The sequence below is a fragment of the Rousettus aegyptiacus genome, unplaced genomic scaffold (genome assembly GCF_014176215.1).
Source record: "Rousettus aegyptiacus isolate mRouAeg1 unplaced genomic scaffold, mRouAeg1.p scaffold_m13_p_7, whole genome shotgun sequence".
NCBI lineage: Eukaryota > Metazoa > Chordata > Mammalia > Chiroptera > Pteropodidae > Rousettus > Rousettus aegyptiacus.
In genome coordinates, this window is record NW_023416310.1 from 85266420 (window position 1) to 85289157 (window position 22738).

A 22738-nucleotide genomic window follows, 5' to 3' on the forward strand; every position below is an offset into this window, starting at 1 on the left:
TAGCTCCATAAAACCTGCAGCATATATTATATGTACCCACAGTGGAAAGGTAAAACCTTTAAGAGCTGGAATGAAATAAGGATGCTTGTTATTAAAACTATTAAGTATGTACTAGATGTGTAGTACATACTTATAATATGTCCCAGCATTGTAAAATTAAAAATGTAAGTTTGAAAAGGAAGCAGCTCATTATTTGCAGAAAATGTTTGTCTACATAGAAAATTCAATAGAATCTACAGATAATTTATTAAGAGAGTTTGTTGGTTGGAGGAAAAGAATGAACATTCAAAAATAAAGTGCAGTTCAGAATATCAGCAATAAACAAAATTAAACATTTGAAATGATACTATGTAAGATAGCATCAATAATATGAAGTACCCAGGAAAAAAAATCAAGGAATAAATTAAAGACATCTGGAGAAAATTTTTAAATTTTATTAAGAGGTGGTAAAGAAAAATATATGAGATAAAACATTTATGGATTGTAATACTCAATATTATAAAGACAAATTTACATTGATTTGTGGATTCAGTGTAAGCCAATCACATTTTCACTTTTATTTTATTTTATTTTATTTTGATTTGGTAAGATGATTCAAAAACGTGTAGGAGGTAAGAAGGACCCAGTATCCAAGATGCATTTGATAAAAGGATTAACGGGAGGATTTGTCCTACCTGATAGCAACATTTACAATAGAGCCATTTTGGGGGAAGGAGAGAAGTTCCTTTGTCCTAGGTAGGTTCTTTTGGCAAGTCTAATAATCAAATAGACCTGAGGCAGATTAATAAGAGAAATGATCAAATTTATTTATTTATTTATTTATTTATTTATGTATGTATGTATGTATGTGATAATTCCACATGCATGAGAGCTTCAGAGACAGAAAAGGAAAATGAGGAAAAAATGACAACTAAGGATAAGGTCAGGTCCTTGGGGCTTCAGAGGGAAGGAAGGTCATTCATAGGACATCAGGAGAGCAGTAATTAGGTGTTTGCCCTGCTGTATAGATAGGTCATAAGGGTTTTTTGGGGGGGGAGGGAGGGGAATGGAGGTAATAACTTTTATTATGGGCAAGGCCCCTAATTTAAATTCTTTATGGGAGAGGTAAAAGTTTCCCATGAGCCCTTAGGGTCTCCTTTGGTTCAATCTAAATGGTTTCTATACAGAAGAAAAGGTGCCTATTTAACCTCATAAGTAATGAGAGAAATGCAGAGTCACAGCAATTGTGGGACGCCATTATATTCTTAACCAGTTTGACTATATATATGGCATCTAGCAATTCAAGTGTTGGTGAGGAGGTGACATAAGAGAAATTATATACTTCTGGTAGATGTTTCAGAAAACAGGCATTATCTAATAAGGTTCAAAATGTATATATCCTCTCACCCAGTAATTTCACTCTCAGAAATATACTCCAGAGAAGCACCTATCTGTGCTCCTAGGATTCATGTAAAGAATGTCCAGGATGGCATTGTTCATAATACCTAAAACAGAAGATGAAATGTTTATCTAAAAATAGAATGAACAAATAATTTGAGAATATCCATTTCCAGAAAAACAATTCAGTAATAAAAAAAAGCCTGCGGCGATATACGACAGTATGAATGGATTGTATAAATACACTGAGTGAAAGAAAACAAAAGCATACCGACAATATGGTTTCATTCACGTGATGTTCAAAAACAAACCTATACATATAATTTTGGGATGCAAACATAGGTAATGAAAGTATAAAAAAGGTAAAGAAACAATTATTCTGCAATTTAGACTAGCAATTACTTGTCAGAGGGGGAAGGTTTTGTGATCAAGAAGGGACTCATGGACTTGGAATGGGGATCAGAGAGACTTTAGTAGGAGATTGGCAATGTTTTATTTTTCGTTTTGGGTCCTGATTTCTTGAGTGTTTGCTTTGTAGGTATTCTGAAACTATAAACTTTAATTTATGCAGTTTTCTGTACATTTGTAATACTTTCCATTAAACAATAGTTTAACCTTAAAACCATATTATGACATCAAATATCCATCATATTGGAAAATTTAAAAGTCTGACAGTACTGATATTTGCAAAGACCTAGAGCATCATAAGAATTGTTCTCACCACCAGTGAGAATGTAAGCTACAATAAGCACTTTGAAAGACTTAAGTGCTCAATATTCTCTTGTAACTAGATGCCTATGAGAAGTGAAAACTGAGAATTTGGTTCAGGCACAAAGGAGGAAAATAGTAAACTGACATAAAATAAGAAAGCTCACAAGGACTGATGATTATGTCCTTTGAACTGAGGAGTATGGTTGGCTTTACTCTGAACCTAGAGTGAAAGACTAATAAGCAAATAAAAAGAAAGAAGACATGCCACACTGGAGGACATGCTCAGGATGAGTGACCACTCATACAGCTCCCCCACCTGCATGGCTTCTGTAGGAGGTACTGGGACCTGCATTTTCGAGATGAGACTGCAGATAAGAGTGCCCACAGTGACTCATGCACAGTTTAACAGAATTTTCTCCTCGGTAGACCCTTTTTCGTTCCTTTCAGTTTCATCACTGGGAGGTCCACTGAGCTATTAAGAATACATTTTCCCACATCCCTCCTCACTTCCTCTGAAGAGGTTTGATTACACGAGCAGGCATAGCATTAACTTCCTTTAGAAGTTACTTGCATAAATATTGTGATACCTCATAATGCTGACTTGTCCTGGTTGGGCCACTGTTTTCTGCGCTGTGAGGCACAATCCCTGAGAAGCGTCTGAGCTGGTTCTTACACTGGTTTGAATGTAACCTCAAGCTTAATCTCTCTGGCATTCCTCCAAGTTGCTAAATATAAAAACTTTACAAATAGGAGAGTTCTTTATCATCTCCCCAGGGTTGTGAAGAGTGTGTCTTTGTAAGTGAAATAAGCACTATATTAGTAAAATGCCATTTTTGTAAGAAAAAGATCGACATATTTGGAAGGACAGGTTTTCTTCCCCAGCTTCTTGCCCCAACCTGTTCTGGAAGGGGGTTTATAATGGACATTTGTGTTTCTTACCCAGCATCCAGTTCTACCCCTGAAATGCACTGCACTTTTGGTGTGTATTGGGGGGAGGGTGGCAGGAAACCACCTTCTCTCACGCTCAGAACACGAATTTTGAGATTTCGACCTGGACGTAACCTTATTAGTCCTTTTGACCCTCTGGGCACAGAATGTTCAGAAATGAGTCTGTGACCCATTTTGGGTCTCTGAAGGAATATGAATCCCTGGGCCTGTGTAGGAGCAGCCAAGATATGTTCTTGGTGTGTGGCTGTGTATTCTGCAGGTTTGGGAGAGGGACATCACAGAATCTTAAGGAAGGAGCCAACACTGGAGACAGCCAGAAACAAGGTCCCTGGTGACCTCACTGGGACCATTGAACCAAGACTTGCATGAAGCTGGACTTTTCCATGTCACTCAAAAAATTCACTTTATAGTTTAGGGTAGTTTGAGTTGGGTCTTCTGTTATCTGCAACATGAAGTGGGGAGAAAAGAAGTTTGTTGACATAAGAACTCACTAAGATAACACTAAGAATCTGAAACCCACAGCACTAGCTGCGAAATATTCTTGCCAGAAAGTCGAACCCGTATCTAACCAAACCTCTAGATAATCAGGGAAATTTGATTATTAACTGAAGAGTTACATGCAATTGGATAGTGCAAGATAATGATACAAGGATAGTCCTTCTAATGTTTGCTTTTTTTTTTTTTTTTTTTAAGGCTAGAAAGCCACCACAGACCAGAAAGCATTTCTAGAACTCTTCCTGGCACCAGACAGAATTTCTTAAGGGACAGTGAGCTAGGCCTTGTCAGCGGTAACTTGGTCTGAGCAAATGCTGGGTAGAAGAAGCCTGGCCAGAATGTCAGCCAAATTTGTGTTCTTTTTAGCAGCTTTATTGATAGATAATTCACACCACATGCTGTTAGTAAACATGACCCTTGTCCCCTTGGTTAATCCACTCTACCTTACACTTAAATATGGGCATTTGCTGGTTGTTATTAGTTATGTGAGCAGACATATTAAGGACACTCATGAAATTTGTGAAACATAGTGTATAGTGGAAAATCTGGAGTCTAGGGACTAAGCGTTTTCATTTGAAATCGGCTATCATGTGCCTTTGGCCAAAGCAATCTTCTAGGGTCTGTTTCCCTACCTATAAAATGAAGAACTTGACTGATTTCTGGAGTATCTACTAGCTCTGTGACGCTGTGAAAGTGCACACATCGATGAAGCTGGAGATTTATATTAAATGCATTTAATGGCATAAAGGTAGGTGACAAGAAAATTCAGGAAGGAAAGTCAGGAAGACCATGGGTTTGCAGAAACAATTCAGCTTGTGAGCTCCATTCCCTTTTGTAAGGAACTCTTGGCTTTTAAGGTTTCCAGACAGAAGTCACCCTTTCAGGGCTGAGACTGTTTGGGTCTGAGATATTACGTCAGTGATGGACAGTGTGGTGGTAATTTAACACTTTCTGACAATTTATGCCTGAAGCCCCTGGTGTGGGAGGGAAGGGACATTTTGTGTATATGAGGGGAATCGAATATGGAGGGCCCCTCCGTTCCCCTTAATTCCACCCCCAGTAGGGGAAAAGAAGCCTTGCTGACAGGACTGTGTCTTCCCTAAGTGGAAGAGTTTGAAAGTTTTGGTCAAAACCAGAATGTTAGAGCAGGAAGCTGTGCATATACCACTTAATACAAACTCTTTATTTTGTAAGTTTTGTAAATGGGGAAACTGAGAGCCATCAAGGTTATGTGGCATAGGCTGATTTGTTTCAGAACAAGGCTAAGAGTTAGACTCCTGAGTGGAGTAGGAAGGGCCCGCAAGTGTGAGGATAAGGAACATGCCATTCACTGTGGTATTCTCCAGCTCCTGGTCCAGTGCCTGACACACGTGTCAGCAATGGTCTCACGACTGACCAACCGACTGATGTTCTGAATGAATGCATATGTTTCTACCTTGTGTTCCCTGGTGCCCAGCTGGATCCACACACGGTCCATTTCAAGCAGAGGACTATTTCATCGGAGGTATCAGAGGGCTCTCTTTACTTGCTGACACTTTTCTGGACTGACCAACACTTCTTCCTTTTGAGTATTGCTTCCTCTTTGTTAATACTAACAGGTTAAACATCAGAGCCCTTAAAGGATGTGTGTGGTGTAGCATGACTAAGAACTGGGGTTTTCGTTGATGTGATCATAGACTTGGCAGCATTCACAGAGGAGTTCTCGGTAGTCAGACGCCCTGGTGTGCTGCGTTGGCACTCGGGGAAGTGGCCACCACTGCCATGATTGTGGAGTAGAGACGCAGCTCCGGTTCAATTGGAGAATTAAAGCGGCACGTAAACAGAGCCATTCTTTCACTTTTCTTCTGCAGAACCCATGTTTTCACATCTTTCCTTTGACTGTGTTCTCCTGTGGTTGCTTCTACTTACAAGTAAGTCTGGGCATGGACTTTTGCAATGGGACAGGACGAGATAAAGATGCGAGGGTTGTTGTCGTAATGTTTGCAATAGAGAGAGTTTGGAATCAACAGCAATGTCTGCCAATGGGGAAGTGAACAAAATAAATAAATTGCAGTATACCCATGGTACAAACAGTGAAATTGACTATACATAATGATATCAAATGTCTAAGTCGTAATGTTATTTGAAAAACTTCAAGGAGCATAATAATGCATATAATAGACTTCTGTTTGAGTGTGTGTTGGCAGGGTGTAGGAATACACAAATGCTTCTTAATGTGTAGACTCTAGAAAGGGAAGCTGGTAAATGGGGAAGAGCAGAGAGGTAGTATACTTCATAGACCCTTTTTATACTTTTTGATTTTATTATTTAACTACAGCCTTTCCAAGGATGCTCACTACTGAGGAACATGGCTCAGGTAATTATACATGGGATGGAGGAGGAAGCCTTCAGGTGATTTGAGTTCAGAAGGTTTGTGAATATAGGAAAAAGATGAGAAAACACTTTAACGGATAATTTTTTTTTAAGGTAATTTTAAACCTAAAAATAGTCACACATTAGCTTCTTATTTAAGGAAGGGTTTTTATGCCTAGTGCTTAAGAAAAAAATACAGAGAGAAAAGGAAGACAGAATCGTGTTCGAATAACTGTCTTTCGTTGATGAACTGACAACTAGTACAAATGGCTGAGCTGTTCTCCTGGCTGACAATGACTGTCTGCTTCTATCAGCCCTGCCCTCTGGTGTTCATAAGACTGGGCCTCAATTCTCTCCTAGAACATTGGTTCTCCAGTGAGAGTCCAAGACCAGCCATGTCAGCATATCCTGGGAACTTGTTAGAAATACCAATTCTTAGGCCCTACCCCAGACCTATTAAATCAGGAACTCTAGAAGTCGAGCCCAGCCATCTGTGTTTAACAAGACTTCCTGGCGATTCTGATGCCCCTCGAGTCTGAGAGTCATTGTCATAGAGAATCATCCTCCAAATAGGATAGCAGCAGTGTCTTCTTCATTCTACAAGGCATTACTTGCAGTTTTCCCAAAATGGACCAGTCTCACTCATTGCCTGCATCTTGCTCTCCTTTTCTTTTTATTCAGCGTCTTTGGAAGGATCGTACGTAGTTGAGGTGGGTCAGAATGCTTATCTACCCTGCAGCTACATGCCAGCCACCTCCGAGGATCTCGTGCCTGTGTGCTGGGGCAAGGGATCCTGTCCTGCATTTCAATGTCACAGTATGGTGCTCAACACTGATGGAAGGAACGTGAACTATCGGACATCCAGAAGATACCAGCTAAAGGGGAATATCCACAAAGGAGACGTGTCCTTGACCATAGAGAATGTGACCTTAGCCGACAGTGGGATTTATTGCTGCCGCATCCAGTTCTCAGGCCCAATGAATGATGAAAAATCAAACCTGCGGTTGGAAGTTAACCCAGGTGAGTGGACCTTTGCATGCTTTCTTTATGAGTAAGGTTCATTTATAGATCATATTAAATATACTGATTGGTCTTTTCTCTGACCTCCCAAATTACAGCCCTGGGGTTGTGGGCTCCTATGACCTGCAGGCCCATCAGCAATGTCCAGCCATGTTTTATTCTCTATCTATATTGAAACTCATGGATAGGATCTATGAAATGGGAAGAGAGGCCTGGATAAGTAGTCTGAGACCCTGACTGCTCATTAGACTCACCTGGGGAGCTTTGTAACATCTACAGATTCTTGGGTCCCACCCGCAAAACAGAGAAATCAGCATCTGTGAAGGTGGAGGCTGAGCACTGGGGTTTTACACAGTCTCCCCCAGGTGATATTCCCCTGTGTATAGCCAGGATTGAGACCCACTGCACTGTGCTTGTGTGTGGCTGATGTACTTTGTGGCTGATGGAGCTAAGTTCAATTCCACTCTGACTCTTACTTAGCTGTGTAATCTTGAACAAGTTATTTAAACTCTGTGACCTTCTGCTCTGTGAAATTTAATACCTACAATATAGGCCATTAGAAGGCTTGTAGGAACTGTTTTAGGAAAAGCATTTAGTGTGGCCACCTGTGTGGCTATTAGTTCTATTATTAACAATTAGACTGACAATGATGACTGTAGCACGACTCCTAAAATGTGTAACAAATATTTTAGTGTGTGATATAGTCTCAAAGAAAGTGTCCAGGTTTGAAAGTTGAGCTTGTGTTTCTCTTTATTTGTTGTGTTTCCTGTTTTTCCCGCTGCCCTTTTGATGCACTAAACAAGCTCTCTGCTCTCAGAGAAGCCTCATCCTTACATTGGTTTTTGACATTAGCCAAGGTCACCCCTGCTTGGACTACACGGAGAGACATTACTGCAGCCTTTCCAAGGTTGCTCACCACCGAGGGACATGACTCAGGTAATTATATATACATGGGGTGTAGGAGGAAGCCTTTAGCCGGATTGAGTTCAGAAGGTCTTGAATATGGAAAAAGATGAGAAGAGTTTAAGAGTGAAGTATGAATGCTTCTGTACACCTGAGAGAATATTTGAGGTGAGGGAAGTGGTTGAGATAAATCTGTGCTGGGAAAAATGAGCCTGTGGCTAAGACTCTTAGTTAGCTACAACCTAGCCCAGGGCCAGTGCCTTTCACTTCTCTGAATCTCAGCTTCCTCTTCTGTCCAGACACTTAGATTTCATGACTCACTAAAATTCCTGATCCCCTCCTCCACCAAAGGAATTTGTATCTACATAATTTGCCATGTAAGGAAAACAAAATTTCTAATATCGCCATCACTGCCAAAAAAAGAGGACAGTCTTAAATTAGGTAAATCTAATATAATGAAAAACTCTACATTGTTCTTATTATTTTATGATTTTTTTTCCTGGACTGGTGATGTTTTGTCTGGAATTGGTCACAGTCCATGTTTGATAAGGTGATTTCTAGGACCCCTTCTAACTGGAATAAAGCCTAGCAGCATCCTCAGATTTTTATCTCAGTAAGAGCAGCTAAATTCTATAATTCGTTTAGCAAGAACTGAGATCTGCTGGAAGAGAAGATAGGGTCAGAAAAGCAGATCTCAGGTCACATGGATCAGAAAGGTTCATGTTAAATATTTCCTCTCAGAGTTCTAGTCTTTCTTAAACTCTCTGGAGCTCAGATTTTTATTCCATGAAATAAATTTAATAATAGATAAGTCTCATTTCCCAATCCCATAAATCTCATAAGTCCCACTTTATGAGGTTTAAATAAGAAAATGTGACTAATATGCTTAACCCAGTGTCTGATTGTAGTATATACTCAATACATGGTAATTAAGTTGTTAACATTAGCAGTAAGATCCAGAAGCAGAATGAGATGGTGGGCAAGTGCTTCAGTGATAGGTAGAAGAGGTTCTGATGTCAGCCCCTCATAGTAGCTTTGTAAACTCAGTAAAGTTGCTCAAAGTCTGTGAGGCTCAATTTCCTCACCTCTCCAATTAGAGTAATCCCAGTGCCTACTTCATATGATTGTTGTAAAGACTGCATGTGATAATGTCTGTAAAGAGCTCAGCATAGTTCCTGGCCCACAGAAAGCACTCAAAATTAGTTATTATTATAGTTATTAAGTTCAGCTCTCCAAAGTTTTAATCTTTGGTGATTCTTTGGTGATCGTTGGCCAATGTCACTTATGCAGTTAGTGAGGAAATGAGATATGGTGGAAACAGATGTTCACCCCCATTGTGGGCTAATCAAGTACCAGATATTTATTGTATGCTATTATTATATTTTAAAAAGTCCTACAACTATAGACCTAGAAGGGACTTGAGGGGTCATTTCATCCCACTTTTTCATCCTGTGCTTCAGTGTTCTTTGTAATGTACCCAAAAGGGGGCATTTGCTCTATGCCCACACACTCTCCTGGATGGGGATTTCACTTCCCTCAAGAGGTAGTGGATTTCCTTAGAGCAGTCTGTATCATAAACAGAAGTCTCCTTCCTTTTAGTTTTTACTTGTTTGTTCTTTCCCTTTAGGCAGCAAAAATGGGGCCATCTTTTTCTTACATCAGGGAATATAGGCATAGACCTATACTCTCTAAGCTTTTCAGAGGCCTGAGAAAATAGTTAAACAAACAAATCAAAAAAAAAAAAAAAAAGAAAGAAAAAAAAAGAAAGAAAGAAAGAAAGAAAAAATGAGCCTGTGGCTAGGATTCTTGGTTAGGTACAACCTAGCCCAGGGTCAGTGCCTTTCACTTCTCTGAATCTTAGCTTTATCTTCTGTCTCCAAAAGAGGAAAATAAAATGAAAAATTCAAATTAATGATAGTTAATGGCATGTCTATAATAGGTAACATTATGTAGATTAATTACCCTCAAGATTAAAAGAGATTTTTCATGTAAAGTGTTAAACACCATGTCTGGTGCAAATACATGCTAGATGGTAACTATTAAATTTATCTACTTTTAAGACCATCACATCCTATCACTCACTGCTGCCTTCACCACAGCCAACTCTTAGGTTCCTTAGGAAAACATTACAACGTCCTCCAACTGTTCTGCCTATCTTAGCTTATGACTATTTATGTGAAAATAAGCTGTGATGACCTAAAACGACTCTATTTTATTTATCATTTTCACTGTTAGAGAGCGAGAGCGAGAGCGAGAGCGAGAGAGAGAGAGAGAGAGAGAGAGAGAGAGAGAGAGAAAGAGAAAGAGAGAAAGAGAAAGAGAGAAAAAGAGAAAAAGAAAGAGAAAGAAAGTTAGACAGTTAGACAGTTAGATAGTTTACCATTTAGGCCAAGAAAGCAGAAACTAGATTTACACTGGGAAATCTTGAGTGTGGTTAAGATTTATGTTTACTTAACAGTTCCATCAATATGATTTTTATACTTTAAATTCCCTTTGAGCAATAAAACAAAAATGTAAGTGGAAAATAATCTCTTTCTTTCTGGTTTTTTTTTTTTTTTATACTTTTGGGCCAAGACTATGCTATTATAATATTAAAATCATAGTCTATTAAACCAGGGGTTCTATATTAAAAGATTTGTACTTTTAGGCCTCTGGAAAGTGACCATGACATTTAAGAAGTTTCAGTCTCTGACTCAGCCGGGAGAATGAGTAGGCATACTTCATTTTTTAAAGCTGACAATCTATTGATATTTAAGATGCAGAGTCCATGACGTTAGTGCCCATGCCCCTCTTGTTCACTGCTCTGTCCTCTATGCCTGACAGGGTAGAGGTTTACTACATGTTCATCAAATGGATAGGCATAAATAAAAAAATAAATGAACAAATAAATGAACAAAGAGGAAAGAAGTTGAGCTGGCAGCTAGGCAATGTGACATGCTTAATAGTAGTGACAGTGCTGATGTGAAGGTTGTTGAAGGCAGCAGAGTTAGAACGTATGCTCATATTTATAAAAGCCTAAATATGGAAGCAACCTAGGTGACCATCGATAGATGAATGCATAAAGATGTATATACAATGGAATATTACTCAGCCATAAAAAAGCAATGCCATTTTGCCGTTTTTGACAACATTCATGGACTGAGAGGGTATTATGCTAAATGAAATGAATCAGACAGAGAAAGATAAATACCTTATGTTTTTACTTATATGTGGAATCTAAAAAAAAAAAAAAAGAATGAAAAAATAAAACAAAAACAGACTTATAGTAAGAGATCAAACTGATGGTTGGAATGGGATACTCAGTGAAAAATGTAAAGGAGAATATAGTAATAATATTCTGATAATTCTCCATGGTGACAGATGATTGTTAGACTTAGTGTGGTAATTACATTGTAAGATATACAATATACTATATTGTACACCTAAAATTAATATAATATTGTATACCGACTATACTTAAATTAAAAAAAAAAAAAGAATGTATGCTTAAAGCCATGCAGACCTAAATTGGAAGACCATTTCTGTCATTCACTAAGCTGTATGACCTAGGTTAAGTCACTTATCTTCCTAATTCTCAGCTTCTTCGTCTGTGTAATGGGACCGATTGTCCCTACTTTCGGATAGTTGTTTTGAATGCTGAATGAGCTACCTCAAGAGTTTAGCACAATGCCTGCTCATGGTAAATGTAGCTATAATTATTTTTATTTTCATTTTTAGGCAACCAAATACTCTCTCTCCCTCATATTGAGAAAATGCCAGGCTTTTTCAGGAAAATTAACTTTCGTTATCTGTCAAAGCCTAATTACAATATAATGCCTGCCTGAGTGTTAGCAATGTTGTTGGAATTCTGCAGACCCTGTTAGGGCCCTGTGAATACAACAAACTATGTATTTGGTGTAAGTCTTCCTGGTAGAAATCTCCATTTCATAAAACATAAGTAGCTGGGTTCATTACCTGGATGAAAAAATGTGGTCATCCTAAAGTTGATTTGTAAGTGTTTAATAAATTTCGTTGGTCTCCCATTTAATTACTGTCAAGAGTATGAAGTAAAATTAATTTCTAATAGGATTATAGGCATATTTAAGATTGTTTTTAACTCAGATGAAAGAAAACATTTTTAACTGTTCTATTGGGTATTCTCTTCTTTGTGGCAGAGACGCAGTCAATGGAGACCTTCCATGATAGAAATCACACAGTAAGTTAACTTTTTTGTGTGTGTGGGAGCTAACATTGTGTTTAACTCAGAAAAGGAAGTATGACTTTAGCCTTCTTTCCAACCCACTCTTTCCTTTGGGAAAAATGCCTTAATCTCCTTAGCTTCAGATTCCTTTCTTTGACATGTTGATGATGACAATAACTGCATAGACCTGTTGTAAGAGTGAAATAAATTGATGCATGTAGAGTGTCTGGCACATAGTAAGTGCTGGAAAAACAAAGGAATAAGCATTAGCATTTTGTCCTTCTTCTCAAAGTTCATAGCTGTATACCACTGTGAAGAATTCAAAGACCCTCTACCTCCCTAGAATATGTTTCTCTTGTTTCCATTGCAACTCAAATGAGAAAGATTTTTTTTTCTTTTTGTATAACAAGACACCAGTCAGGAATATTCTAAACCAGGAATTTATGTATCTAACTATAAATAAAGCAATATTACAACTAACCACAATTTCAATGTTCCCTCGCCTTCTTAGAGTAAAAAGGGAAACCACTAGAAACAGAATTTGTAGTAATGACATAAAAGTTCTTTGAGGACCTATTCATTTGACTTAATCACCTGCTTGTGTGTTCACAACTGAGGCTGAGCATTTTGTATTTTTCTCTGCCCTTTTTTGCAATCAAGGACTGCCTCTGTAGTACTTTTGTGCACCCACATGCTTAATGCACAGTACCTTGCATGTAGCATCCTTGACTTCATTGCTTTAAAAGCGTTTAATATTATTTTTAAACAGGGGTGGTCATGGACTGAAATCTTAGAAGCAGAGGATTTTCTCTGTGACTCTCAATGATCAAAAAACCAAATTAATTAGAGCAAAAACAATAATAGCTATTATTGATCAAGCATTATCATGTATAAGGCCCTATGCCAGGGATTTTATATTTTTGATACTTAATTTTTCCAATAACTCTACAAGATGACTCAGCTTTTAATGACAGAGCTGAGATTCGAACCAAGGACTATTTGGCTGCAAAAACCTGGCTCTTAAGTAACTGTCTTTCTGTCAAAATAAGGGCTTCACTGCTTGTACATTTAGACCACTCTGCAACTCCCTGGTAACACCAGGGGATCTTGGGTGGACAGGAGTCCACTCTAAAACCCATTTTTGTTTATGGCAGAGGGCCGCAGTCCATTTACTAAGAGCTCCTTCTCTATCCAAAGCACAGAAGAGCATCTTTTAGTCCCTTGCTAACTCCAAAGACTAAGTTACTGCCTTTCTTTGGGTGGTTTGAAGTTTGTCTAGAAGGGAGCAGATCAGGGTGGTTTCAGTGTCCTTGTACCCTTGTGATGCTTTAAACGGGATAGTCTAATGCACAAGTCATGAGGATAGCTGAGCACACAACCAGTTTCTGGCCATATGCTACAGTTTTGTTTGTGTTTCCATAGCAAATATCCACATCGGCTAATGAGTTACAGGACTCTGGTGCGACCACCAGAATAAGAGTCTTCATTGGAGCAGGGATCGTTGCCGGACTGACTCTGGTTCTTATCTTTGGTGCCTTAACTCTCAAATGTAAGTAATTTAATATTGCTTTTCTCTCCCTCTGATAAGAAGCTATTAATATAGGAACCAATATAAACCTAGATAGAAATATAAGTTTATATTTATACCCAGAAGTTGTTAGTCTAAAACTCTTTAGTCCTTCTAAACCTTAATGATAATAATATCATTATTATTATCAATGGTTACCATGTAACAGGCAGACATTGTGCTAAATGTTTTACATGCATTTTATCATCATCTCCACCTTATAAGGTAGGTAGGATTGTTATCCTCATAGAGGGAGTAAGTTATTTTCCCAAGGTTTCAGAATCAGTACGTGACAAAGATAGAATTTGAATCCAGGCAGGCTGATTCCAGTACCTATTCTCTTTTGAAAGAAAAAGAACCTTTTAATCCGTGAATATGTCTAGCTCGATTAGGAAGCACAACAATGAAAATCATTTCCTTCTGTGAATTTTCTATCTTTGTTTCTCAGAAATAAGTCTTTAAAGAGGGGTATCAAGTCCTTTTAACATGGGGGCATGGCCAGGACTGCTGCATTAGTATTTGCCTCCATCATGGCACTCAGCACAATGCACTTTTAAGTTGCATATCTTTATTTTAAAAATTGTTACTAAGGGATGCTTTATACACAATAAACTTCAAATTTCAAGTGTGTTTAACTTGGTAAATTTCATTAGATGGTAACACCTGGGAAACTATGGCCACAGTTTTATCTGCCCAAAGACCTTGTACCTATTATGGTGATATATTCTTTTCTCTTTGATCTCTTATACCCAGGGATTAGTGCATTCTAGCAGCCTTTCTCACTGATACAAAAATATGGACTGTGTGTAGGGTAACCAAGTATCCCAGATTTTCCCAGGGCTGAAGGTGGATCCTTAGATGTGGGACTTCTAATGCTAAAAGTGGGGACAGTGCAGAGAAAACCAGGATGTTTCTAGAAGCTGCTGAGTAGTACTCTCTGTGCATTAAACCCTTATAACTACTCTTTTGAAAAAAGATTCTAATGTTATTCTAACTTACCAAATGGAGAAACAGTATGCTGAAAGGTTAAGCAATACACACACAGTCATTGTGATCAGTCATTCAGCAATATTTAATTAAATTGACTCTCATTCATTCTAGAAAGTCTTCCTTCTCTGGGCTTCTGTTCTCTCCTATTTCATTGACCATTTCTTTCCAGTCATTTTTGTTATTTCTTATTCTTCCGCTAGACTTTTACATGTTGAGGTTCCTCAGGGCTGAACTTTTCCTTCTGTCTGCATCTGTAGGTGATGACCTATATTTTCATAGACTTAATGTCATTCTTAATATCTCTCTCCAACTCTCAGATGTTTGTCCAATTGATACTTCCACTTAGATGTGTCCCATATCTAACATACCCAGTGGAGTCTGTATTGCACCTTCCCCAAATGTACCCTCTCCCTCCGCGGCATTGCCATCACGGTGTTTCACTACCATCCATCTGGTCGCTTATGCCAAAAAGCCAGAAGTCATCCTTGAATCCTTTGTCCTCACTCCTAATAGACAATTCAAATTCAGTTCCTGAGATCTTTCTCCAATACATATCTAAAATGCATTCATTTTTCTGCATCTCTCTCGGTCACCACCTTACTTTGAGGCACCATCATTTCTACTTTTTTATACCTCCTTTTAACCCACTCTCCACATAGCAGTCTGAGTGATCGTCTTAAAACCCAATCATATTATATTTCTGCCCTTTGTATTTCTTACAGGCCTTAGAATAAAATCCGAACCTTTGATTTTTACTTAAGTGGTCCTGCAGGGTCTAGCCCTAGGCTGTCTGCTTCTCAGACCTTATCTTGGGTCACTCTTTTATTCCAGCCATATTTTTGGTTTCAGGCATTTGCCATGATCTCTATCAGGGCTTTAGTCTTACTGGAATGCTCCACCTGGCTCTTCACTGGCTGACTCATTCTCTTCTTTTAGAGTTGACCTTAAGAGTCACCTTTTCTGGGAGTTCTTTTCGATTACCTTCTCTATTATCAGTTCCAGTGCATTGTTGGTTTTCTTTATATCAGATCAAAATGAGAAATGATTATTATTGTTGTTGTTGTTTTTTTTTTTTAAGTGATACCCTCACTAGAACATGGCTTCACAAAGTCAAGCCCCATGATTTACCTTTGTGTCCATGGTGCTTAGCATACTAACTGACGTATAATAGGTATTCCATATTTTGGTTAAATATTACTTTTCTTTATTATTTTCTAGCATAGTTCATGTGATAAACCGAGACACACAATGGTAGTTTGATTTTATTCAACCTAAGGCAAGACCAGATTTCCCTAAACAATCCTTGCCTCCAGTGAGCTCATTTTATTTCTTATTTCATTTAACTATAAAGGTAATTTTAATTGACTTTTCTTCTCCCCTTTGCCTAGGGTATTCTCATAAGAAAGAGAAGTTACAGAATTCAAGGTAAGAATAAGTGGTGTGGTAGAGGAAAGCGGGAATCTCGGAGGCCCCTACTCATATGGCTTTGATCTTTGCTCTTGGAAGTCCTACCCTGGGACTTTGGGATCTAAACTTATACTTGCTTCTTTCTTTAGGCCTAGTTTTGTGAACTGCAAGCACACTGCTCTGTTTACTTCCTAATCTCTCATTCCTTAGTCCTAAAGTGAAGGTATGGAATTCATCTCCTGTCAATAGGAAATGCTTATTTATTCTATATTAATGGGTCTTTTCGATCAATCAACTGACCCTTCAATTCATTGAGCATGTACTACGTCCAGGCTCTGGTGTGGATATTGGACTTCAGAAGAAAACTGGAAATTCAGAATCTGCTCACAGGGGTTTGGTAGCCCAGTCTAGGTGCTCTTCACTCGGGTAACCTATTAGAGTCACTTACAAAATCTGTTGTCAGCTCCAGAGCAAAAAAAACTAGAATCCTTAGGGATAAGGCCTAAACACAAATATTTTTCTAAAAGTTTTCCCAGTGATATTGATGTGCAAACAAGGTTGAGAACTACTGGTTCATTACATTACAGCTTTAGTCTTCATTCCTGACTATATTCATACATCTTTATAACACACATACACACACCTCAATTCCATTTTAGTGACATTTGGCACATTGCTAGAATGCAGTATATTTCAAGGAAAAAAAATGACACTGTCAATTGAATACTTTCTAAACCACTAATAATTTTAGACTAAGTATAGGCAGTATATTTATGAAGACAAAGTGGTCTCCAGTAAAGAAGTAAACAAGCCCAAAGAAACAATTTAATTATCCATGGGTTAGATCCTTTCTTAGAGCTGAAACCTAAAATGTGATAATGTTCGTAGGTAACACACGTGTACTGGTTCATTTTATGTGACATCATTGGGCTAACGTTCATCTCCACCTATAAAGGTAAACTCCGTAGAAAATAAGGAACTTGTCTGCCACACTAACAGCTGTATCCCCTAGCACAGATCCTGATACTTGGTAGGCACTTAATAAATATTTGATTATTGAATGAACAAATGCTCCTTCAGCAGCCTGGTGAGATAGCATGCTTATTATTCCTATTTTACAGATGAGGAGCCTGAGACACAGAGCTTACTAATGTATAGCCTTCATGGAATTTCTGTGTTTTGTTCACTGCTGAATCTCTTGCTGAATAGAACAGTGTGTAACACACTAAATATTTCTTGAATAAATGAATGAAAAAACAAACTCAACTTACCCAAGGTCATATGGCTGGTAAGTGAAAGAGACAAAATTCAAAATGAAATCCGATTGACTACATGCCATATTCATTTTTTTGAAATTGTTCCAGCCCCCAGGAGAATTGAAAAAATAGTATAAGGAACACCTAAATATGTGATTTATCCTTTTCATATGTTTGTTTTATCTGTTTCTCTATGCACACAATTTCTTTCTGAACCTTTTAAAGAATGTTTCGGACATCTTGAGGCTTGACCTAAATACTTCAGTCTGTACTTCGTAAGAACAAAAATATTCTCTTAGGTAACACAATGCTAATTTTTATAACTAAGAAAATTAAGATTAATTCAGATTTCCGCAATGTTCTTCAGATTATTCTATTTTATGTTTTTCCCCCTAGTCAGGACCCAGTCAGACATCACGTACTGCCTTTGGTTGCTGTCTCTTCAGCAAAGCCTATGCTCTTTATTCTGTGGTACCCAGGAAATGATGCACTCAACTGTGACATTTTATTTCCACAGCCTCGTCACTTTGGCTAACCTACCTCCCTTAGGGTTAACTAATGCAGTAGCAGAGGGGATGCGCTCAGAAGAAAACATCTATACCATTGAGGAGAACGTATATGAAATGGAGGATCCATCGGAGTATTACTGCTACGCCAGCCCTGGGCAGCAATCCTGACAACCTCCGAGGGTCACCGTTCTATGTCGTCGGACCCAGCTTTATTTTTGTGCTTGTATTGTCTTCTCTGAAAACTATCAAATGTGTCAGCTGATTGGCTTTAAGGTTCTGTCCATGGCTCCCGAGCACTGTTTTTCCATTTCTGAAGATAATTAGCTCACAAGGGATTGAACCATGACCTGCACTGTTCTCAGACAGGTTACGACATTACTTCGGCATTCCAACTGGCAAGGTTATTCAACTCAGAGACTGATAATTGGGGTATTTACAACTCAAATGGTTTTGTGTGTGTGTGTAAAGGAGGAATTTCTAATATGGGATCTCTGGAATTCCAGGAAATTTAGTCCCATGATGTGTCCACGAAGCTCCTAAAAATGTAGAGACAGTTATGTAAATATTTTTTTGGGTACAGAAAGTCTAGAGGAGCCACTGATTTTCAAAAAGATATGGGACTCATTAAAGGATAAAAAACGCCTGGAGTAGAAGGTTCCCTTTGAGGCTCAGGGTTTATGCTTCTTCGCATGTTGACTCTCCAGCAGTAAGTGCCACCGCACAGCTCTTTTGCCTGTTACGAGGACAGCCCAGCAAACCCATGGTATGGCAGGAGCTCCTGGGGAATAAGGAAGCACACTCAGTGTGTGTGTTGCTGTTTTGCTTGGTAATCACTGAAAGGGAAATATCTCTGATTAACTTCTCCATTCATGGAGAGAACTGGAGCTGTGTTTTTCACAGAAGAAGCAGTGACTGGGACACAAATTTTTATTTTGTGGTGGAAAGAAAAAAGGGCTCCAGCAGTCTGCGTTTGTCCAGTTTAGGTTTCTTGATGGAAAGACAATGGTCTTTAAGCCTCAATACAAGAATGTAGAGACTAGATCTGCCGTACTTATTTGTTGCCTTTCTAATGCCTTGCACTGCTCTCACACATAATAGAAATTTACTAAATATCTTTGGAATGAAAACATTAGATAAGCAGAAAGGTAGCTTCCTGCAGTCTTTCCCGTTGGAGAGTTCAGACAGAGCTCTCTAACCTCACTTAGAGAATTCACAAATATCCCCAGACTCCCTGTACCCTTATGTAAGCAGAAGTGGCCTCTGTTGCTCAGCACATTGTCCCATCTCAGGCCCTTGGAAGTCTGCCACCCTCTTGTCTGTTTCCCCCTTTCTGCTGAGCCCTCCTCAGCACACAAGGAATTAGTCAACAATATGGACCTGTCACTGCCTGAAAACTGCCCCTCCCCGGGTGATGACAAAAGTGCGACTGTGCTACATTCAGTACATGTTGGTCACCAACAACACAGGCAGCCCGTTTGTTTCTAGAAGTCTTGCAGGCAGTCTGAATTGTTGTGGGAACTCTAGTGTTTGGGCTGCATCTAGACAGTTTTGGGAGGCACTGGATTTTGTATGGAGATATGTAAAGGAGATCATTTTGCAAAATCATAGTGGCTCTCATAGAAGCTAAAAAATTAATCGTAAATGCATTAAAAGTTTTGAAATTCTAGGAGGGATGGAACTTCAGAACACATTTGGACCAGATCGATGGCCTCCTCCACAAGAGGCTCATCCTACAAAAACTTTTATACTAGGGCAAGTGTGCAGGCATTATCATTGCAATGATGTTCACAGGAGACTTTTTTTTATCAGCAAGGCAGTAATTGATTATTGTGGTACATCAGCACACTGGTGCAAATTAAAAGGAATTCGGTAGTTTCATCATTGAGCGGTTTGCTAATTTAACACATATTCATTAAGTGCTTACTGTGTGCCTGGCACTCTCGTACTGAGACCCTAGAGAGAGACCAATAGGTACATCCCTGAGCCCATAGAACTGGTGGATCTGACAGGCTGGAAGATTCATTCCATCCACTCATTCATTGAACACCTATTGGCAGGTACTATGCCAGACAGTGTATTAGTCTCTAGGAATATCTCAGTGAAGGAAGCAGACAAAATCCCTACTGTCACAAAGCTTAATGTACTTGTCAGAGAAAAATGCTATAGTGCTAAGTTATAAGAAAAATAAAGTTCTCGAATAGTATATCTAATTGATGCCAATTTTATCTTATTCCTTAAAAAAATGTGGAAGAATATACTCAATATGTTTACACCACCATGGCAAATGATCAAGAGATGTTCACTTTTTCCTTTCAGCATGCCTTTGTAATTGTTTGATGATCTTTGTTTTCTTTGATAATGAAAAGATTAGATTTAAGCATATAGCAATGTTTTTCTGTCTGCCCTCATTATAGAAAGAAATGAAGAGGGGGACAGGTCAAGTTCAAGGTTAGGGCCAGCAAGAGAGTGTGCCAGCAAACCAGGACTAGAACCCTGGTTTTCAGAGTAGGAGTCACTATAAATCAATTATTTAGAATGGAGATGAAGGCAGAAAGGAGAATGAAAAGCTCCATATGTCCTGAAGATGACAAGTGGTAACTTAATTAAATATAATGTGTTAAGATTGAATATGTTATCTGTTCCTAGAAGTACCTTTGGATTTTTTTCCCCAGACTCCACCGAAGAGACCCACAGTCTTTGCAAAGTGGGGGCCACTTGTCTTTTTAGATTGAAAAAGTAAGATCTTGCTATGTTTTATCTCTCTATTACTTCTGCTAGATTTGGGATTTCTAAGGTAGCAATTTCAAGCTGTTCAAGCCCACATTACAGTCATACCTCATTTTATCGCATTTTGCTTTATTGTGCTTCATAGGTGCTGAGGTTTTTAAAATATATATATATATATATATTGAAAGTCCTCCACCAGCAAAAAGATTCTGAACTGCTTTATTTATTTAGATGGTCTGGAACTGAATCTGCAATATCTCCAAGGTAGGCCTGCTATTGATTTATGCCTATTTTCAGTAAAATTTTAATGTTATTCTCATTTAAATTTAAGTTAAAAAAATTAAACTGAACCAGATTAATTTGTCTTCAGATTTTTTTGTCAAGAAAGTCTGACTGCTTCTGGTGATAAGTAGAGATGTCCTAAAACTGCGTAATGTTTAGGATTTCCCACCAGCCTTTTCTGGGAATGAGTTGAGAAGCCAGGAAAAGGAGAGAGGGGAAGCTGGATCATTGGGTTGAAAGGTTCTCAAGCTACAGCAGAGCTCAGATTTTGGCTGATTTTCATTGGAAACCTGTGCAAAGGAGCAGTATGAGTCAGAAATGTTAGTTTCAGGCTTCTAGATCCTCTGTGTCTTTTTCTCAGACTATTGACTGCAATTACGAAGGTCATTCCAAGTGACTCATTTACTCGTAGCAGTGATTTTCTTTTTGGAATTCTTGTTTAAATTCCTTCTGCTATAGTTTGGCTCTCTTTTTCTCAGAGAAAGCAGTGAGATTTTATTTTTAATGGTTATTTAAGCTATTCATGTGTGCTGGTGTGAGACATCTTTTTAAATGTGCACATTGTTTAATATAGTCGTTTTGTGGGTGCATCACCTTTGAAAAATATTTTATTATAGCCTTGTAGTCTATATTTGCTTCACATTTTATGATAAGTTGGTATGTTTTCCTTTGTAATTTCCACATTTTGTATTTCTGCTTTTAAACCTAGTTCACGTAAAATAGAAATATTTTACATTCCAATGCAATGTTTATTTTCTTTTTGCCAGCTCTGAAGTATCCATATATCTATATGTCTGTATCTAGTCTGCTTTTAATTTTATTACCCACAATTTTACTTATCATTACTATTCAATTTTCTACTAAATTTAGTTCTCATTCAGAAAACACTCAACTTGAAATTAACAATTGTAGAAATGTAGGTGAAGGTTGTCTCACAGTTTTGTTCTACTAATATTATAGATTTCTGGATTTATTTCTTTATCCAAAAGTTCACCACTCAATCTTAGGAAAAAATCTCTTGACCTTAGTACCGGCTAAATCTGAGAGTTGAAGTAAGGATCCAGCGGTGAGGGGCCTTTAAAATCCGCCAGCTGCCCAGGCCTAAGAAACATTCACAGGAATGTGCTCAGAGGAGCTGTTCTTGGTTCTCTCAGGCAACCGTCCTCCAACAAAAATTTCTACTACACGAACAGCAACCAAATAGTTTCTAATCACCATGGGAGAAAGTAGTTATCTGACTTGATGGAATTTTAGATAAAAACTAAGAAATGTGACATTTAGCTATACTAGTAGCTATTTTATTTCAAGCAAATGTCCTTATAAGGGACACTGTGAGGAGCAGACAGTTTGGAGCCACTTGCCTTGCAGTATATTGAGACTGAATAACAATCTCTATTTAAGCAGAGGACACAACTTGTTAAATTGCTTGTGTCCTTAATGCTGTCTTTTTAAACTTAATTTTGGAATAATTTGAGATTTACAGAGACTCGTAACAATGATATGGGAGTTTCTGTATTCACCAGTTTCCTACAATGTTAACAGCTTACATAACCAGGGTACATTTGTCAAAACTAAGACAGTAACAGTGATATGACATTTTCTAAACTATAGACTTTGCTTGGATTCCTATTATTGGTTTTTAAAAATTTTAATTAAATGTTCTTTGAAAAATATAATAGCATTTTGGTGAAAGGTGAAAGTCCCCATTCCCTGTCCTCCTCATCAAACCTTCTTCCCAATCCTACTCCCCAGGAATAATCAGTGTTATTGCTTCATTCTTCTAGACTAGCACTGTCCAGTAAAATTACAATGAGAGCTATATAGGTAATTATAAATTTTCTACTAGCGACATTCAAAAAAGTAAGAAAGAAACAGGTGAAATTAATTTTAAGAATATATTTTATTTAACTCAGTCATCTGAAGTATTATTTCAATGTAGAATAAATATAAACATCATTAATGAGTTTATTTTTTTTATTGCAAGTCATCAAAATTTAGTGTTTTATATTTAGAG

At 38.1% G+C, this 22738-nt stretch overlaps 1 protein-coding gene across 4 annotated transcripts; it reads left to right on the plus strand.

Moving 5' to 3' along the window:
- The first annotated feature begins 1085 nt into the window (after window positions 1-1085).
- HAVCR2 (hepatitis A virus cellular receptor 2) lies at window positions 1086-20801 on the plus strand. 4 transcript variants are annotated; one of them, XR_001599690.2, is made up of 9 exons: window positions 3730-5441; window positions 5849-5887; window positions 6565-6903; window positions 7756-7839; window positions 11961-12001; window positions 13409-13535; window positions 15932-15968; window positions 17072-17238; window positions 17724-17859. XR_001599690.2 is itself a non-coding variant. In XM_016167101.2 (8 exons), the coding sequence occupies exons 1-8, from the start codon at window positions 5387-5389 to the stop codon at window positions 17881-17883; spliced, it is 882 nt and encodes a 293-aa protein (XP_016022587.2). In that variant the 5' UTR covers window positions 3742-5386; the 3' UTR covers window positions 17884-20801. The 4 variants fall into 4 exon arrangements, 3 of the variants coding, with proteins under 3 accessions (XP_016022589.2, XP_016022587.2, XP_016022588.2); XM_016167101.2 differs by lacking the exon at window positions 17072-17238 and having other exon boundaries at window positions 3742-5441; window positions 17724-20801; XM_016167103.2 differs by lacking the exons at window positions 7756-7839; window positions 17072-17238 and having other exon boundaries at window positions 1086-5441; window positions 17724-20801.
- Window positions 20802-22738: the final 1937 nt, after the last annotated feature.